This window comes from Pelobates fuscus, chromosome 4 (assembly GCF_036172605.1).
Source record: "Pelobates fuscus isolate aPelFus1 chromosome 4, aPelFus1.pri, whole genome shotgun sequence".
Taxonomy (NCBI): domain Eukaryota; kingdom Metazoa; phylum Chordata; class Amphibia; order Anura; family Pelobatidae; genus Pelobates; species Pelobates fuscus.
The window spans coordinates 37,329,845-37,351,021 of record NC_086320.1 but is presented as its reverse complement, the minus strand read 5'-3'; the positions used below and the strand labels follow the sequence as shown (position 1 = coordinate 37,351,021).

General features: G+C 39.0%; 1 protein-coding gene across 1 annotated transcript in view; it reads left to right on the top strand.

Moving 5' to 3' along the window:
* FAM83A (family with sequence similarity 83 member A) overlaps window positions 1–21,177 on the top strand; it is a 40,042-nt gene that overhangs the window by 7,014 nt on the left and 11,851 nt on the right. The window contains exons 2-3 of the mRNA XM_063450263.1: window positions 13,474–13,641; window positions 13,989–14,113. Of these exons, the coding sequence (XP_063306333.1) occupies window positions 13,474–13,641; window positions 13,989–14,113 (293 nt within the window). The remainder of the gene's footprint in view (window positions 1–13,473; window positions 13,642–13,988; window positions 14,114–21,177) is intronic.

Here is a 21,177-nt window from a genome sequence, read left to right as displayed (position 1 = left end):
TACAGAACGCCTGCAGGGCATATTGGTGAAGGACTAGTGCCCTTACAATATGTATGTATCTAGAATTACAGGTAGGTGCTGTCATGTTACTCAGGGTTAGGACAATCCCTGCAGGGAGAATAAAAAATGCTTGTATAGAAATGTTAAGTTCTTAGCGGCAGCTCTCATGAAAATTTAGCTTTTGATACTTTGTATTATCATTATTTATTATATTAACATATGATCCTTACTGTCTTAGTACGGTAAAGAATGCCTACAAGCTCTTATCTGTCACTCACGCATAGAGACAAATGTGTAAAAAAACAACATAACAACAGCAAACCTTAAAGGGACACTGTAGCGTAAAAACCTGTATTCCTAACGCCATAGTCTCCTAGTCCCTAGTTAGTTCAGAGCCCCCACCCCAACCGTTTGCAATAAAAATTGTTCAAAAAGAGTTTTTACTTTTTCCAGTGCCAAGACTCCCTCGTTTCTAAACATTTACCTGTAAATTCCTATTTAATGATATCGCAGGTGGCTGATTCGTTCAGGCATTGACTAGAAGAAATTTGGTATATTTGTAATTAAGCGAATTAGATCACAGGTCTGCCAAGCACATTATAATAGTTAGTGAGTCTAGTTTAGCATGCAGGTGCACAATCAAATAACTGAGAATCATTCATACAGTGTGTGCGAGGCAGAGAGTGTGTGTGTGTTTAAAAAGCAAAGAAAGGGTGTGGATGTGAAAATGCTTAAAAATATTATGTATGGGCATAAAAGGGAGGCATGGACCAAAGAGGATAAAAAAATATAACAGAGAGAGATGGGGAAACAGTATGCGAGAGAGATGGGGAGACAACATGTGAGAGAGATGGAGAGAAATGCAGAAGGCGGATGCACATCAACTAGCAGGGTAGGATGCTGGATTAGGTAAGCCGGCCAATCACTGCACAGTAAGGTGGAATATGGCCGTGCCTACAGCAGGTTGTGGTGGTTATGATTCTTGGAATGACCCACTAAATCCTTCTGTTTCTGTAGATTAGAAACAAATTGTTTCCCCGGCAGTGGTGGCTTCCGTAGGTTATCATCTCTAACAGGTTATGGACTCATTATTATTATTATTAGTATTAGTATTGCTCTGCTCTGCCCTGCTCAATGAGCTTACATGCTAGAGGGAGTGGGGTAAAGTGACACAAAAGGTAAGGATAGTATTAGGGAAGTAGATTGGTAGAGTAGTATTCAAGGAAGACTTAGTGAGGGTTTTTGTGGAGCCATTAAATAGTTTAATTGATATGCTTTTGTGTAAAAGTGTGTTTTTAATAATTTTTTGAAGGAGTGGAGACTGGGTGACCGTCTAACGGGGAAGGGAGTTCCACAGGAACGGTGCAGCCCTAGAGAAGTCTTGAAGGCGAGCATCAGTGGTGGGAGTACAAACAGAGGATAGACGCAGGTCTTCGACAGAGCGTAGGGGCCTAGATGGGACATACTTGTGTATTAAGGGAGGATAGATAGGTGGGAGCAGCACTAGGTAGAGATTTGAAAGCAAGAACCAGAATTTTATATTGAGCCCTATATCGTATGGGAAACCAATGCAAGGACTGACAAAGGGTTGAGGCGTGGGTAAGAGATCTAGTGTATGTCTTGAATGTAATGTGTTTAGGGGTATGTGTGCAGTATGTGTGTGAGGGGTGCAGTGAGTGTGTGAGTGGTTCTGTAGTATATATACATATATGTTTGGAAGTAGTGTGTGTGTGTCAAGGGTGTAGTGAGGGGTGCAGTGTGTGGGCTGCCTCTCCTAACTTCTAGAAGCTTGTCATGGACGAGGCGAGGTCTGGACGGTTCAATTCTGTTCGAGCTAATGGGTTGCAGGTAATTAAGGTGTCTGTCTGCTGTGGGTTCACGGTTTCATAAATCAAGATTTGAGGCTTTATAAGCTGGAGTTTACTCGAAGTTTGCATGAGCTACTGAAACACACATCCGGCCATCTTGGACATCAGGCCTAGGCCCCCCCCCCCGTTTTTTTAGATATTTTAATATGTTGAAAGGTCTATCCAACAATAGTAAATCATTTGGAAAGGTTATACAACAATATTAAATAGAGGCCTGTGGCTAATAAGCTTTCCAAATGATTCAATACTGTTAGAAAAACTTTTTCAAATTCGTTATCTGTAGAAGTTACCAAAGTCTATGGGAATGTTTGTAGATATTATTATTTCCCACGAATTAGACCAACCATTGGATAAACCATCACACACACTCTACATTTACTTATTTACTCAATGCTTTTAACAGCAACGGAATAAAGTAGAATATAAAGAGACTCAGTAGAGTAGAAGTAGTTACATTTATTCCTACATCCTTCCTCCTCTCTTTCCCTTTCCCTTTATCCTATCCCTCACCTCGTGCAATATATTAATATACATGTCCATGTTTGGAAAGGCCCTTACTTGTTATGCACTTCTCTGTGCCTTACAGGAATAGTTCATCATTTAAAATGAATGCAATTATTGAGGACGCTGGAGCCTCGCCCAAGCCAATCTCAATCTAATACTTATCTTTGAGAAGTATTGGGAGGTAGGGTGTCCATGTTTGGCAATAGAACACTGTGCCAGCAATGCTTCTCATTAAAGCAAGTAAGGAAGAGCACGTTGAAATCACTTTTATTTCCCAACAATTCTCACTTTAATTAAAAAAAAAGCACTAAAGATAAATTCAACGTGGATTCTACATTTTTGGCCACAACACACACAAAATCCAGTATTCTGCATCTTGGCTGTGTTTTCAGTCTTTTAGACTAAAATGTGAATTTCATTTTGAATTTACTTTGAAACTTGGGTAATAGCCCCGTGGGTGTAATCTTCGGTTCTGGGATTTATCACATGAATTACCGTATATACGTCTATGTACGGGTCTAGTAATACAGTATTCTGTATGTAAGAATGAAGCCAAATTTAGCTTGAAACGTGCGTGCTCAATGTTTAATAAATTTTATTCTGCAAAGTCCTAAGGCTATTCAGTTAAATATTTTGTTCATCAACTTTTGATAATCCTTAGTGATTGCTTGACAGTTATACGTTTTCACAGATGTGCTAAACTTTAAAAAAAATGCTTTTATTTTCTCCGCGGGTCTGACACATGGCTGAGCGCTGATTAGTGGGATATCGGGGCAGCAGCCGTCCGCCCCGCTCACCGCCAGAGTAGGCCTCGTTAATGTCAGTGAGGAATCTTCCTCGAGGGGACTGAAGCCCTTTAAGCCAGCCTCACCCTGGTTCCAGAGCCCTCTGCCCGCTAAGGGTCACCGTTGCCGGTCGGTTTTATGTCAGGATTCATGTTTTTAAGGCTCATCTAGTCTTGAGTTGCAGGAGCTGGTCTCACTTGCGACCATCCAGCTCGGCGGTCCAGCCCCGCCCCCGTGCAGATCGGACTTTAAAGACCAGAATAGGTAAAAATAGCCGGTAGTATGCAGGAGCTCTATCCCCATGCGACCAGTCTGCTCCATTGCTCTACATTGATATTTTCACTTTACACTTGTGATGTGCTAAGATTTCAACGCTGACCGCAAAAATAATGAAATGAAGAAAAAAAAAAAAGACATCGGAACAAGTTGGCAATGATGAGACGGTTGTACGGGTTAACCCTCTCTTTATCAAAGTTGTGTACAAAACACTTTAACTCCATCTACAACTTTTCCAGTCATGGGATTAACCCCTTAAGACCGCAGGACGTACTATGCCGTCCTTATTTTGGTGGCTCTAAACGCCGCAGGACGGCATAGTACGTCCTGGGCGGTCTTCAGCCCCACGTGGCCGGCGGAACATGGCCGCTGCAGATCGCGGTCGGGGGGCATGCCTGGCCCCCCAGGCAGCCCCCCTGTGCCTGGGGACCGCGGTCTGCAGCTTCCGATCGCAGTGACAGGCTGTCACTGCGATCGGTATTTACCATGTGTCAGCCGATTTGAAATCGGCTGACACATGGAGCCGGCCGCATTCTTCTGCAGCAGATCGCGGTCGGGGGACATGCCTGGCCCCCCAGGCAGCCCCCCTGGGGTCAGTGACCGCGATCTGAACTGTCAGGCTGCAGTCTGATCACACTGACAGGCTGCCATAGCCTGTCAGTGCGATCAGTGTTACTATGTGTCAGCCCATTGGCTGACACATGTAACTGCAGCCATTAGCCCCCTACAGATCGCGGTGGGGGCATGCCTGTACCTCCCAGGCATCCCCCTGTGGCCAATTACCGCGATCTGTAGGAGGTGATCACAGTGACAGCCAGTCACTGTGATCACTGTTAGTATGTGTCAGCCAATGATCTCAGATCACTGGCTGACACATTGTCTCTGCCCCTCTCCTCACCTCACTTCGATCTGAGAGAGAGAGGCAGAGAGATCGTGGTTTTTGCAGCTCCTGTGGAAAAAGAAAGTTTAATTTTTTTTTCAAAGTTTTAAAATTTATATTTTATTTAACCCTTTCAGTGCTGATCACAGCATATTACTGTGATCAACCTGATTAGGGTATTTATTTATTATTTTTTTTTTGGATCAAAAAAAAATTATTTCTAATTTTTTTTGATCCTTTGTGTCAGTCGCAGCAACCCAAATCTCCATTACCCTTTCCCCGCTGCCGTGATCACTATACTGTACAGTATATCTGCTGTACAGTACTGTATCAGTGATCACTGTGATCAGAGGGCTCTCTGATCAGACTGACCTTTTTTAGGGTTATTTTTACATATCAAAAAATAACCCTTTCAGTTTTAAAAACTTTTTTGGGTCAAAAAAATTATTTCTAATTTTTTTTTACCCTTTGTGTCAGTCGCAGCAACCCAAATCTCCATTACCCTTTCCCCGCTGCCGTGATCACTATACTGTACAGTATATCTGCTGTACAGTACTGTATCAGTGATCACTGTGATCAGAGGGCTCTCTGATCAGACTGACCTTTTTTAGGGTTATTTTTACAGATCAAAAAATAACCCTTTCAGTTTTAAAAACTTTTTTGGGTCAAAAAAATTATTTCTAATTTTTTTTGACCCTTTGTGTCAGTCGCAGCAACCCAAATCTCCCTTAACCCTTTCCCCGCTGCCGTGATCACTAAACTGTACAGTTTATCTGCTGTACAGTACTGTATCAGTGATCACTGTGATCAGAGGGCTCTCTGATCAGACTGACTTTTTTTTAGGGTTATTTTTATAGATCTGAAAATAACCCTTTCAGTGTACTGATTGCAGCTGCCTATACTGTGATCAGTACATTTATATTATTTTTTGAGGGCGGGTAGTAGGTGTTAGGCAGGTAGATAATTAATTACCCACTTTAGTATATAAATTAATTAATTTGTCCCCCTAGAATGGCACGTCGCTACTCAGCCGAGGAGGCGTATGCCATTCTGGCAGGCAGTGATAGTGACACTCTGCAAGACAGTGACACTATCACTGCCTCTGACATTGAGCCTCTGAGTGAGACCTCAAGTGATGGTGCCCCACCACCACTCACAAGAGGACGCTCAGCAAGCCCAATGCCAGGCGGAGACTGGGTGCCTCCAAATATGATGGCCCCAGAAATACCGCCGTTCACTGTTACACCTGGCATCACTGTAACAGTGGACGACTGCGAGCCAATTCGTTTTTTTGAGCTCTTTATGTCAGACGATATATTTGAGCTCATGGCTCAGCAAACGAATTTGTTTGCTATGCAGTATCTCTCTGCACATCCAGGGTCCCATCATGGTCGCAGGAATATGTGGAGACCCACGGATGTCGCAGAGATGAAGCGGTTTCGGGCTTTAACCCTAATGATGGGTATTGTAAAAAAGCCCAGTATCAGGTCCTACTGGAGCAAGCAACGTATCCTGGCTACACCTCTTTTCCCTGAGGTTATGTTGAGGGATCGCTACCTGCAACTGCTGCGATTCCTTCATTTTAATGATAACTCGCTGTGTCCCCCTAGAAACGACCCACTGTTTGACAGGCTATATAAAATTCGGCCCTTTATTCAACTCCTGTCAGACAAATTTTCTGAAAATTATGTCCCCGATAAAGATATTTCAATTGACGAGTCCCTTATGAAATTTAAAGGTCGACTGCTATTTAAGCAATATATTCCATTGAAGCGGTCCCGATATGGCGTTAAATTTTATAAATTATGTGAATCCTGTACTGGTTACACATGGGCGTTTCGCATTTACCAGGGGAAGGATAGCCATCTTGACCCACCAGGATGCCCTGATTCTGTGGGTACAAGTGGCAAGATTGTTTGGTATCTAATCCTTCCCTTGTTGAATAAGGGATATAGGCTATGGGTTGACAATTATTATACCAGTATAGAATTATTTAAAAATTTATATTGTTTTGAAACCCTAGCCTGTGGCACAGTGAGGAAGAATCGCAGGGGTTTCCCCCAAGCCCTGGCAAGTGGCAGAAGCAGTAGAGGTTCCTCTTCAGCTCTCCGCCAGGATGAGTTGCTTGCTCTTCGCTTCAGAGATAGGAAAGATGTATACATGCTGTCTACGATGCATGACGAAAGTACAGTGCCAGTGTCTGTGAGAGGTAGCACTGAGCATCTGGAAAAGCCGAAGTGCATTGTAGACTACAGCAAGTTTATGGGGGGAGTAGACTTGGCTGACCAATGCATACAGCCCTATCTGGTGAACCGAAAAACTAGGACCTGGTACAAGAAAATTGCAATCTACGTGAGCCAGATTGCAATTTTCAATGCCTATGTCCTCTATACAAAAGAGGTCATAGGTAGGCCCTGCCCTTTCCTCGAATTCACATTAAGCATTTTGTCCCGTATGTTATTTACCCAGCCCCCCAATCCCACTTTGGAATCAGGAGATCTCCAAAGACTTTGTGGCAAACACTTCCCTTCCCGAATCCCACCCACCCCTAGTAAAAAAGCTCCCCAAAAAAAGTGCCGTGTTTGCTACAAGAAAGGAGTCCGAAAGGACTCCAGTTTTTATTGTCCAACCTGCCCATCTCTACCCGCCCTCTGCATAACAGACTGTTTCAAAGTCTACCATACAGAGCTGAATTTCTGAATCACTCTGTATGGGACTTTGGCAGTTTGTTTGCTTGATTTACCTGGATTTCTGACCTCGGCTTGTCCTGACTACGCTTTGTTAGCTGCCTGTACCGACCCATTGGCTTGTTTTACCGACTACTCTGAATTCTGGATTCCCCTGACCTTGGCCTGTCCCTGTTTACGCTAGCCATTCTAAAGTGGCTACACCAAACAACTCAAAATACTACATTTGTAGTACTTGAAATGTGACTTCCCAATAAAAAACTGATCACAGGGTTAATGCTGTGATTAGCACTGAAAGGGTTACAAAAAATAGTTTATTTTTTTCGTTTTTTTTACTTCTCAAACTTTTCGCACAGTGACTCTCTATGTGATATCAAAGATCTATCTGCCTCTCTCTGCCTTCAGATCAAAGTGTATGTGGGGTACTGTTCTATTCATGTGATATAATAAAAACCTGGAAACATGGTACATGTAGGTACTGTTATATTCAAAAGACAGTGTTAAATCAAAATACTAAGTCTCTAGTGCACTAACTAATATCAGGATTATGACATTTCCAGTGAAAATGCTATTTATCTGATTAAAAAGACAAAAATCAAAGTAGAAATCACTACATGGGCCCAGCATTTCTGTTAAAATGGCTAGACCTAACATCTCAAATTATGCCATTTGTTATACTCTGGGGTGCCTACTTTTGAAAATGGTTTGCCATAACGGTGGGAATGTTATTACCCAGGCTGCCATACTCTCTGAAAAGCTACATAGGCCCAGAAAATAATATTGGCAAACTTACAAGCTGAAAGGGCATCTAATATATTTCGCCCTGTGACTTATCAGTAAAATCTGAAATAATAGTACGTGGGGGTACCGTTATATTCAGAAGACAGTGTTAAATCAAAATACCAAGTCTCTAGTGCACTAACTAATATCTGTATTATGACATTTCCAGTGAAAATGCTATTTATCTGATTAAAAAGACAAAAATCAAAGTAGAAATCGCTACATGGGCCCAGCATTTCTGTTAAAATGGCTAGACCTAACATCTCAAATTATGCCATTTGTTATACTCTGGGGTGCCTACTTTTGAAAATGGTTTGCCATAACGGTGGGAATGTTATTACCCAGGCTGCCATGCTCTCTCAAAGGCGAGAGAGACCCAGAAAATCACTTTGTTAAATTGCCAACTTTGAAAAGGACATCTAATATTTTTGTCCCCATGACTTCCCCCCCCAAAACAGAGAATCTAGTACATGGGGGTACTGTTACATTCAGGAGACAATGTTAAATACAAATAGTGAGGCTTTGTTGCAATAACTCATATCAGGAATATGAAATGTCCTGTGAAAATGGAGTTCATGTGCGTGAAAAAGCACAAATAAAGCTATAACCCCTATGTGGGCCCTTCATTTCTGATAAAGTGGTTAGACCAAACATCTTGCAATGCACCATTTCTTATACTCTGGGTTGCCTACTTTTGAAAATGGTATGCCATAATAGTGGAAATGTTATTACCCAGGCTGCCATGCTCTCTCAAATGCGATATAGGCCCAGAAAATCACTTTGCCAAATTTCAATGTAATAAAGCCTAAATGGATAAGCCGTATATATGACCGTGTAACTTTCCAAAACACCATAAAACCTATACATGGGGGGTACCATGGCACTCGTGAGACCTCACTGAGCAGAACTAGGAGTGTTTCAGGGCAGTAAACTATATACTAACAATAATATTATCAGTGAAAGTACAGATTTTATGTGAAAAATGCAAAAAAAACAAACAAACACTAAATTTGGCTAGGGTTTGTGCCCAAGTGGCTACTACAAAAGACTGGGCATACCCCATTTTGAATACCCTGGGATGTCTACTTTTTCAAATGGTATGCCATGATGGGGGTAATTTTCATTTCTTGGCTGCCATACGGTCTCAAAGGCAGCCTGGACACTGCAAACTAATCTGACAAATTTCAAGGTGAAAAAGCATAAATGGATAAGCCGTATATATGACCCTGAAACTTTCCAAAACCCCATAAAACCTATACATGGGGGGTACCATGGCGCTCGTGAGACCTCACTGAGCAGAACTAGGAGTGTTTCAGGGCAGTAAACTATATACTAACAATAATATTATCAGTGAAAGTACAGATTTTATGTGAAAAATGCAAAAAAAACAAACAAACACTAAATTTGGCTAGGGTTTGTGCCCAAGTGGCTACTAGAAAAGACTGGGCATACCCCATTTTGAATACCCTGGGATGTCTACTTTTTCAAATGGTATGCCATGATGGGGGTAATTTTCATTTCTTGGCTGCCATACGGTCTCAAAGGCAGCCTGGACACTGCAAACTAATCTGACAAATTTCAAGGTGAAAAAGCATAAATGGATAAGCCGTATATATGACCCTGAAACTTTCCAAAACCCCATAAAACCTATACATGGGGGGTACCATGGCGCTCGTGAGACCTCACTGAGCAGAACTAGGAGTGTTTCAGGGCAGTAAACTATATACTAACAATAATATTATCAGTGAAAGTACAGATTTTATGTGAAAAATGCAAAAAAAAAAAACAAACACTAAATTTGGCTAGGGTTTGTGCCCAAGTGACTACTAGAAAAGACTGGGCATACCCCATTTTGAATACCCTGGGATGTCTACTTTTTCAAATGGTATGCCATGATGGGGGTAATTTTCATTTCTTGGCTGCCATACGGTCTCAAAGGCAGCCTGGACACTGCAAACTAATCTGACAAATTTCAAGGTGAAAAAGCATAAATGGATAAGCCGTATATATGACCCTGAAACTTTCCAAAACCCCATAAAACCTATACATGGGGGGTACCATGGCGCTCGTGAGACCTCACTGAGCAGAACTAGGAGTGTTTCAGGGCAGTAAACTATATACTAACAATAATATTATCAGTGAAAGTACAGATTTTATGTGAAAAATGCAAAAAAAACAAACAAACACTAAATTTGGCTAGGGTTTGTGCCCAAGTGACTACTAGAAAAGACTGGGCATACCCCATTTTGAATACCCTGGGATGTCTACTTTTTCAAATGGTATGCCATGATGGGGGTAATTTTCATTTCTTGGCTGCCATACGGTCTCAAAGGCAGCCTGGACACTGCAAACTAATCTGACAAATTTCAAGGTGAAAAAGCATAAATGGATAAGCCGTATATATGACCCTGAAACTTTTCAAAACCCCATAAAACCTATACATGGGGGGTACCATGGCGCTCGTGAGACCTCACTGAGCAGAACTAGGAGTGTTTCAGGGCAGTAAACTATATACTAACAATAATATTATCAGTGAAAGTACAGATTTTATGTGAAAAATGCAAAAAAAACAAACAAACACTAAATTTGGCTAGGGTTTGTGCCCAAGTGGCTACTAGAAAAGACTCGGCATACCCCATTTTGAATACCCTGGGATGTCTACTATTTCAAATGGTATGCCATGATGGGGGTAATTTTCATTTCTTGGCTGCCATACGGTCTCAAAGGCAGCCTGGACACTGCAAACTAATCTGACAAATTTCAAGGTGAAAAAGCATAAATGGATAAGCCGTATATATGACCCTGAAACTTTCCAAAACCCCATAAAACCTATACATGGGGGGTACCATGGCGCTCGTGAGACCTCACTGAGCAGAACTAGGAGTGTTTCAGGGCAGTAAACTATATACTAACAATAATATTATCAGTGAAAGTACAGATTTTATGTGAAAAATGCAAAAAAAAAAAACAAACACTAAATTTGGCTAGGGTTTGTGCTCAAGTGGCTACTACAAAAGACTGGGCATACCCCATTTTGAATACCCTGGGATGTCTACTTTTTCAAATGGTATGCCATGATGGGGGTAATTTTCATTTCTTGGCTGCCATACGGTCTCAAAGGCAGCCTGGACACTGCAAACTAATCTGACAAATTTCAAGGTGAAAAAGCATAAATGGATAAGCCGTATATATGACCCTGAAACTTTCCAAAACCCCATAAAACCTATACATGGGGGGTACCATGGCGCTCGTGAGACATCACTGAGCAGAACTAGGAGTGTTTCAGGGCAGTAAACTATATACTAACAATAATATTATCAGTGAAAGTACAGATTTTATGTAAAAAAAAGAAAACACAAAAAAAAACGCTAACTTTGGCTAGGGTTTGTGCCCAAGTGGCTACTACAAAAGACTGGCCATACCCCATTTTGAATACCCTGGGATGTCTACTTTTTCAAATGGTATGCCATGATGGGGGTAATTTTCATTTCTGGGCTGCCATACGGTCTAAAAGGCAACCTAGGTCACTCAAACCAATCTGTCAAATTTCTATGCAGAAAATAAAATAATGGACAAGTCGTATATTTGACCCTGTAACTTTCCAAAACCCCATAAAACCTATACATGGGGGGTACTGTTTTACTCGTGAGACATTTCTGAATACAAATATGTATGTTTTATTGCAGGAAAACCGAATAGTATTCTGACATTAACAGTTAAATTGCCATGCTGAAATTGAAAAATAACAAGATTTCATAATTTTTTCAAGTTTTTTAGATTTTATTCATATAAAATGGAGTTCCATACATGAATGTTTGATATTAAATGAAAGCCCTGTTTCCCCTGAACAAAATGATATATAATAAGTGTGGGTGCACTTAGTATGAAAGAGGTAAATTATTGTTGAACAGACATATAGTAAAATTCTGTGGTTTGTTTACATTTTTTTTGGATCACAACTTGTACATTTGGCTGCGGTCTTAAGGGGTTAAGAAGAACAAAGTAAAAAAACATTTGACATTTCAACCAAAAAAAAAATCTTGTATCTTGAATTTATAAGTAAAACACGTCACAAGCCTGATAGTAGAGATTCTCAGCTTGAAGGATGAGCTTGGCGGCGACATGTTTTCATTTGGATGGAATAGTTGCAAAAAAAAACTCCAACACGCCATACAAATTGATACAGTTTCCCGAATCTTCAAACTGTAACAAATCATGTTCAAGTTGGTGTTTTAACCATCTGCATCTGGTTATCAATTTAAAAAAAAATTAAAAAAAATCTTTTTACACTTTTTGATTATTTTATGTTATGTTGGTGTGCTCAATTTCTTGCTTCATGTTTTGTTTGCTATTTATTATATACTTGCAGTTAAACTAACAATAACATTTTAAAAATGAAAACTGTTATCCATAAAGAAAAGTCGGCAAAGAAATGTGCAAGTGGCTCTGTGTTATTTACTATGTGACTGAGTTTTTTTTGTGGATTTTGATTCACTCCACTGCAGTGTTTACTGAATAACCCTGTGTCACTTACTGTGTAACATTAGGTAGGTCTGTGTGCTTCATGTTCAAAGCGTCACCTGTGCTCACGTGAAGACAATGTGAAGACAAAATTAAAACTTTAGCAATAAAGACCTGATTTAAACACAGCTTTTTAAACAAAATAATGGGTTGGTGTCCTTTCCATAAGGTCTTACTTGGGTATATCTATTTCATTTCTACGTTGACTCCCCTGAGTGGAATGCTTTTCTTGACGAATTTATTTAAAATGTATTTTTTTAAAAAAATCTTTGTTGTGTAAAACTCCTGCAAACCTCGCTGTGCAATCTATAAGGATAACACAACTTTAAGAACGCACATAATGACCTGTTGTATTTTATGTTTCTAATCATACCCAAAAGGTCAAAATGTAACATTGTATGGTTGGTGTCTGTCAACGCAACCATATCCATGATATAAATATATATATATCACAATCCATGAGATATATATAAATGTCATGGATTGTGATCCAAAAGGACTAATGACAGACACCAACCATACAATGTTCCGTTTTGACCTTTTGGGTATGTTTAGAAACATAAAATAAAACAGGTCATTATGTGTATTCTTAAAGCTGTGTTATCCTTATAGATTGCACAGCGAGGTTTGCAGGTGTTTAGAGCTGATGTTGGCTTTCTGTTGAAAGCGGACTACCGAACAAAGATTCCCACCTGTTGTTCCTGTGAAGTCCTACTGTTAAAAGATGTATGGGATCAGCTCAGCATTGCCATAGGGAACTTATAGAACATTATAATAGGCTGAGTCACTTTCTAATCTGGACAAAGCTTGGGAATTTACAGCAAATGTCGTAACTTTAAATGTGAGGATCTCTTTACGCCTGCAGAGGTAAATGATGTGAATTCTTTCTTTTAGACACGTGTATACGCATGAGATCAGATACTGAATTTATATAAATGGAAATAAACTCTTCACTTTGTATAATTTGATTGGGTCAAACATGTTTTCTTAAAAATGCTGAACACCCCGTGAGACTTGTCTCTCTGATTCACGTGGTGGCATTCTAGGTAATAGAATGTCTGTGCAAGCTGGTTCTAAACCAGCATTTTCTCTAGAACGTAGGACAAAAGATACTTTGACCATTGTGCATCTTCACAGGCTAGTGGTAAAATGATGAATTGTTTTCTGTTCAGGTTTTAGCTATAATGATGGACGAGTTCACGGATGCTGAAATATTCTGCGACGTGCTCGAAGCTGCTAATAAGAGAAATATATTTGTCTACCTGCTACTTGAAGCCACCAAAGTCCATCTTTTCATTAAGATGTGTGAAAAATTGCAGGTTAAGGATGTCCATCTCAAGGTATGTTGTAGAGTTATATATTCCCGTATAGTCATAGAATTAATAATTATGCAATATACAGGGGGTTTGTAAACTGGCAAAGCAATAATTAAAGCAGCATTTTTCAGTCTATTGGAATCCTAACTCCTTCATTTTTAATTGTAAGGGAAAATAACACCGTATTGTAATTTAGGCGATAAACATAAAGCACTGGGCTTTCAGTATTGTAGTTTATGATGATGTTTCTAAAACCCATCAATGGTTTGATTTTTACAATATGGTTCTTTTCTATCTATATATGTATCTATATGTGATATATGTATCTCCTACAAACTAATGCAGAGTTTACCACTTGTGTTTATTTACAGAATGTTTGTGTTAGGAGCGTGTCTGGTGAAGTTTACTGTGCAAAATCTGGCAAAAAATTCTACGGTCAAATCTGCGAGAAATTCATCATATCTGATTGGAGATGTGTTTTGTCTGGGACATTCAGGTAGGTCCAGTTTGACATGATCTGATTATCAACATGTTCATAGATCAATAATATCCCAACATAAATTATAAAGGAAATAACCCACAAGAAATGTAACAAATCGAATTTTGTCTAAAATTTGTCTGATTCAACTATTTGGAAGCATCAGAATTTCCGAATAGCCTCAGTACGAAAACAAAACAAAAAAAATCAATGTATCCATAATTAATTAAATTGTTTTATTTTGGATCCATTCGTTTTGATAAAGATAGCAAATTAGGGAGCTCTCTACTAAACAACGGAAAGAGCAAAATTAATTTTAATATTTTAGCTGTTTAGTAAATAGCTCCCTAATATGGTATCCTTAAATATGGGAATCCCATGTAACGGATATCAATCAGCGAGATACCTAATAGACAGCTGAGAAGGGCTTTTCATTACTTTGATCTTTCAGGAGTTTTGTAGATAACTCCATGAATTGGTACCCTTATGTGGGATTGCCATATTTAAGGAGCACACATTAGGGTGTGTTTTTTTTGTTTTTGTTTTTTACATATTATTAAAAATCTCAATCCCAAATAAAGATAGCAAATTCGGGGCTTATTTAGTAAACGGTTGAAAGATCAGCAGTTTAGCAGTTAACTCCTTTACTAGGTACTTTGTAGCTTTGTGACAACCAACATAGTGAATAATGGCAGTCCGATTTTAGGAAATTATCAACATTTTCATAGAAATTTCCATTCATCTGAATTAATATTTTCCGAATATCACATAAAACCGAAGTTTGAAAATTAATTAATCAAAACAGAACAAATCATTCCCCGTTACTGGAATGTAAATATTATTGGGTTTTATGCCACGTCCTCTCCGTTAACTTATAGATAATCCTTTTAGGCTACGCTCCAAACACTGCCCCAGATAGATCAGCAGTAAATACCAGGACGGTTAAATTCTACAAAGTACAACATATCTTTTCTTCTATACGTTTTTCAGCACTTTGACTTGCTCAATGTAGAGATTAAAGTTTATTCTTTAAGGATGTCATGTTGGTCAGGGCAGGGGTACGTTAATACCAGAAAAATTCTATACTTTCATTGTAGTGTGGAGAAGAATAACATCTGTGACTACATAATGCTTGATGACAGATATGTTGCATTTCATTTCTTGGCTTCTTCTTTTTTTTTTTTAAAGGAGCACTATAAGGTCAGGAACACAAACATGTATTCCTGACCCAATAGGGTTAAAACCACCATCTAGCCACCGTGGTCCCCTCATACCTCCCTAAATATAGTAAATCTTACTTGTATTCAAGTCTGCAGCTGCATGCTTTGTGCCTGTTTCCTTTAGACCCGCCCACTGCCTGCTGACATCAGCAGAAGTGGTAGCCTGATCCAATCACAGTGCTTCCCCATAGGATTGGCTGAGACTGACAAAGAGGCAGATCAGGGGCAGAGCCAGCATGATTTAAACACAGCCCTGGCCAATCAGCATCTCCTCATAGAGATGAATTGAAACAATGAATCTCTATGAGGAAAGTTCAGTGTCTGCATGCAGAGGGAGGAGACACTGAATGTTTGGATGCATTCTAGGCAGCCATGACCCAGGAAGGATCTCTAACAGCCACCTGAGGAGTGGCCAGTGAAGTTATCACTAGGCTGTAATGTAAACACTGCATTTTCTCTCATGAGATGGGCGGCTGCATTGTAACAAAGCTGTGTGATACAAAAAGTGAATACAAATACAAAAAGATAAGTCCTGTGCTCACACAGCTTTGTTACAATGCAGCCGCCCATCCCATGTGTTCCCTATTAAGGGTTAATAAGTATATAGGGATGTATATAAAAAAATACCCCTCTTTGTCTCAGTGAAGATATCTTTGCCAAATACTCAAGGAAGCAAGGTGAAGGGTCAGTGTAGGACCTGCTTAGGGGGGTCTGCCTTGACGTTGGCAGGCGGGCATTCCCTCCAATGGCTATTGGAGTAACTAAATGACCTCCATTTGTCTAAATATACATAGGGATTAAGGAGAAAGCGCAGTTAACTTTTTGTTTCTTTGGTTTTCAACTATATATTGGGGCTGATGTGTACTGTGGTCGTTGCTGCCGCCCAGGAGTGATGGGAGTGAGCGCAGGACTTATCTTTTTGTAATGATTCTTCTCACCAGAACAAATTCAATAAGCTGTAGTTGTTCTGGTGACTATAGTGACTATAGTGTCCCTTTAAAACACACACACATTTAAATGATTGAATTAAACATTCCTTCCTAAAATAAATAGACCTTACTTAAACCCTAACTACTTTTTCAAACCTGTTTACAAAAACATATTTAAACACGATCCGCGCCAGAGAATGTGTAGGGCGTTTAACAAACGCACTCCCTTTTATGTGCCATCTATTCATGTGTACAGCCAAATTATTATACAATTCTCTCTTTGCCATAACAATTCTTTAATAACATTATTTTTATCATACAAATAATATATGACGCGGGTATTGTTAATTCATACACTGGATCTTTCATCAATAGACTATGTTTAAATAAATTCATGCAATTATACAATGTTAAATCATTGCCCCTGTCCCAGCAACAGACTTTCTACAAAACGTAGATATATGTAGATATCTATTTAATGTGGAATGGTGCAAATTGAATGAGAATGTCAAATTGTAGGCCAAAATAACTCAATCGAAATCAATTCTAAAAATCGGCTATGTTTTTCATTTCAACTATAGGGACTTAAAATTTGAAATTTGCCCCTGTTCCAAATTAGGCTAAATTACACATGTTGAAATAATAAAGGGACCTGATCATCCCTCCAGCCAGCATTCGCATTATCTGCTGATCCTGTCTCCTATTAAGCTGTTGCTTAGTGACTGAAATCCTCAAATTGCCTGGGAAGAGTATAGTTCGCAAGAAAGTGCAAAACAAATATTTTGCACAAATGGAATATTTTACTCTCAATGTTTCAAATCAGTTCAAATCTCTAAAACTCAGATATTATAGTGAGCACTACTGTTCCTGAAAAAAATGTGGTACTTTGAAAAGACCACACGGAATGTTACTGTATAGATTAACGTGGGTTTATGCCATTGATGAGAATCCCCATATTGCGTTTCTTCTTACCGGCCACTTTTAGATCACACCCTCTTTTCTTATTCAGTCTATTTTAACATATTTTCTATGATTCCTTAGTATTGTATTGCTTTGAAAAGCTATATAATTGCTTTCATAAAACCAATAAAACCTCCTACAATGGAAACATATAATGCTGTGTTTGTCTACTGGAATATTTTCTAACTGACGGCTTTGTAAAAGGACCTTAACTGTCTAAATATTGAAAGAACAGGAAATCCCACCAGTGAACATCTGCAGCATGCGATTAGTGAATATACATAATTGTTTTGCATACTGGATTTTAGGTCTTCAATATAAGATGTACATTGGAGGCTCATCTGCTCTTACATGAAATGTATCACTTTATAATATACAATTTTTGTAACATATAATACATCATATAATACTATACATACTTGAACATAGCTCCAAACATGTCAAATGAACAAAGAGGGACTCTTTAATTTTAGGGGGTGTGAGTGGGGTATGGCCGGAGGCAGGGCTGAACTAATACATTTTAGATGACTTACTACTAACAATTAATGCAACTAAAATGTAATTTCGAACAAGAACGATGTACCTTATTTAGACTCACATTACTGGGAGTATTATTGCTGTGGAGCTCTGTTATACACTCAGACACATTACTGGGAGTATTATTGCTGCGGAGCTCTGTTATACACTCAGACACATTACTGGGAGTATTATTGCTGTGGAGCTCTGTTATACACTCAGACACATTACTGGGAGTATTATTGCTGCGGAGCTCTGTTATACACTCAGTCACATTACTGGGAGTATTATTGCTGTGGAGCTCTGTTATACACGCAGACACATTACTGGGAGTATTATTACTGTGGAGCTCTGTTATACACTCAGACACATTACTGGGAGTATTATTGCTGTGGGGCTCTGTCATACACTCAGACACATTACTGGGAGTATTATTACTGTGGCGCTCTGTTATACACTCAGACACATTACTGGGAGTATTATTGCTGTGGAGCTCTGTTATACACTCAGACACATTACTGGGAGTATTATTGCTGCGGAGCTCTGTTATACACTCAGACACATTACTGGGAGTATTATTACTGTGGAGCTCTGTTATACACTCAGACACATTACTGGGAGTATTATTGCTGTGGAGCTCTGTTATACACTCAGTCACATTACTGGGAGTATTATTGCTGTGGAGCTCTGTTATACACGCAGACACATTACTGGGAGTATTATTACTGTGGAGCTCTGTTATACACTCAGACACATTACTGGGAGTATTATTGCTGTGGAGCTCCGTTATACACTCAGACACATTACTGGGAGTATTATTGCTCTGGAGCTCTGTTATACACGCAGACACATTACTGGGAGTATTATTGCTGTGGAGCTCTGTTATACACTCAGACACATTACTGGGAGTATTATTACTGTGGAGCTCCGTTATACACTCAGACACATTACTGGGAGTATTATTGCTGTGGAGCTCTGTTATACACTCAGACACATTACTGGGAGTATTATTACTGTGGAGCTCTGTTATACACTCAGACACATTACTGGGAGTATTATTGCTGTGGAGCTCTGTTATACACTCAGACACATTACTGGGAGTATTATTACTGTGGAGCTCCGTTATACACTCAGACACATTACTGGGAGTATTATTGCTGTGGAGCTCTGTTATACACTCAGACACATTACTGGGAGTATTATTACTGTGGAGCTCTGTTATACACTCAGACACATTACTGGGAGTATTATTGCTGTGGAGCTCCGTTATACACTCAGACACATTACTGGGAGTATTATTGCTGTGGAGCTCTGTTATACACTCAGACACATTACTGGGGGTATTATTACTGTGGAGCTCCGTTATACACTCAGACACATTACTGGGAGTATTATTGCTGTGGAGCTCTGTTATACACTCAGACACATTACTGGGAGTATTATTACTGTGGAGCTCTGTTATACACTCAGACACATTACTGGGAGTATTATTGCTGTGGAGCTCTGTGATACACTCAGACACATTACTGGGAGTATTATTGCTGTGGAGCTCCGTTATACACTCAGACACATTACTGGGAGTATTATTGCTGTGGAGCTCTGTTATACACTCAGACACATTACTGGGAGTATTATTGCTGTGGAGCTCTGTTATACACACAGACACATTACTGGGAGTATTATTGCTGTGGAGCTCTGTTATACACGCAGACACATTACTGGGAGTATTATTGCTGTGGAGCTCTGTTATGTGCTCCCACACACCAACAATATGAAGCTCATAGAAAAGAGGGACATTAGGATAGAAAAGAGGGACAGAGGGATTAGGTCCCAAAATTGTGACTGTCCTCCTAAATCGGGACAATTGGTAGGTATGCTAGAAGTATGCCCTTATTTAGAAAAATATATATAAACTGGGGGACAATTCAAAACGTTTATCTGCCTCTCTTAAAAGTGTACTCCTTCAACGTTTTTACCTTATCTCACCCGTTTTCGCTACATTTCTCCAACACACTATAGGTTTGCATATAGTCTTCCTTTTCTAAATACATTGCTATTTATCCCTTGTGAAGTAATATCCCATTTCTCCTGAATTGTAATTTGGTTTGAGCAGCATTTACACATTTTGTTTGTGTTCACCTTCTTTGTTACTATGCATTTGATTTGTTAGTACATCCATTGTGCTGAGCCATGTAATATCCCAACGCTCTATAAATAGTGAGAGCAATACTGCCAATTTAGCTCCGCCCCTAGCGCCAAACAGACTAGAGTCAAAACATATAATTTCTTTAATCCGCTTTATCATATATCTTTATAGAAGAATCTTTGCCTGAATTCACTATGTGATACGTCACCATAATAGCGAAGAATTAGTCCTACAAAAAAAGCAATGCCCTGGAGAGACACATTAATGTTTGTAAAAATGTAGGTGCAGCCTTACTATCTAAAGGTATAATTACTGAGATGAAAAAAACCTATAAAATTGGGGCTTTAATTATCTTTCATAGAAAAGCCCGGGGTAAATATGCTCCCTTTCTGTACTTACAATTTTACCTTGAAAGTCCAATATGTTCCAGTTTATCCGATTCTAGGAAACAGGAGCGTTTATTGTTCCAAGATATTGGGAGTTACCAGGATTATCTGAAGATATTGATCTATTAAAACTAAGAAGAATGAATATATATGAGTGCTATTGAGGGTTCCGCATATTAATAATGGAGGGTTCCTTAAAAATTATGTTTAGAACAAATAGTGTATTTTAATGCTAATACTTCTTCTGTGTTATACAATGATTGGACTAATATATAATAATAATAATAATAATAACAATAATAATAACAAAACAATACATTACATCATTTACATTTGGAAATGTTGCTAAGAGGGTGATTATTTGAATGGTATCAATCATATATATAAAAAAATGCAATGAAAAATAGTTGGTTAAAAGCAGAAATGTATTAATATTCTGATATTAACAGATATCGCACTCTTTCATGCAATAGTTTACTTTTTTTTATTTTTATTTTTTCTTCAAAAGACATACAGATATTCCGCCTGTATTCAATTCCATCGAAAATTCTCATATTCTGCTTAGAAATAACTGAAACTAAATTTGACAGATAACGTGAACGTAGGCAATGATATTACAGCTCTGATATATATGGATGATGATAAGGAGGGTGTATTAAGATTTCAGTAATAATTACCACTTTTTGTTCATTTACTACTAGATGTAAATTTATTAATAAAATATATAGCTTTTATTACATTTTCAAATTCCCGAAACATATTCACAATGTAGACGCATGTTTTGCACGTTGGCAGACATCAAGTTAAAACACATTGTACATGCTAATGTGTTCTTATAACATAAATGACACTCTCAATCGTACAGTTAATTACTCTATTTCTCTTGTTTCTCTATCTCTTGTGTCTCTCACATCTGCGACAGCTT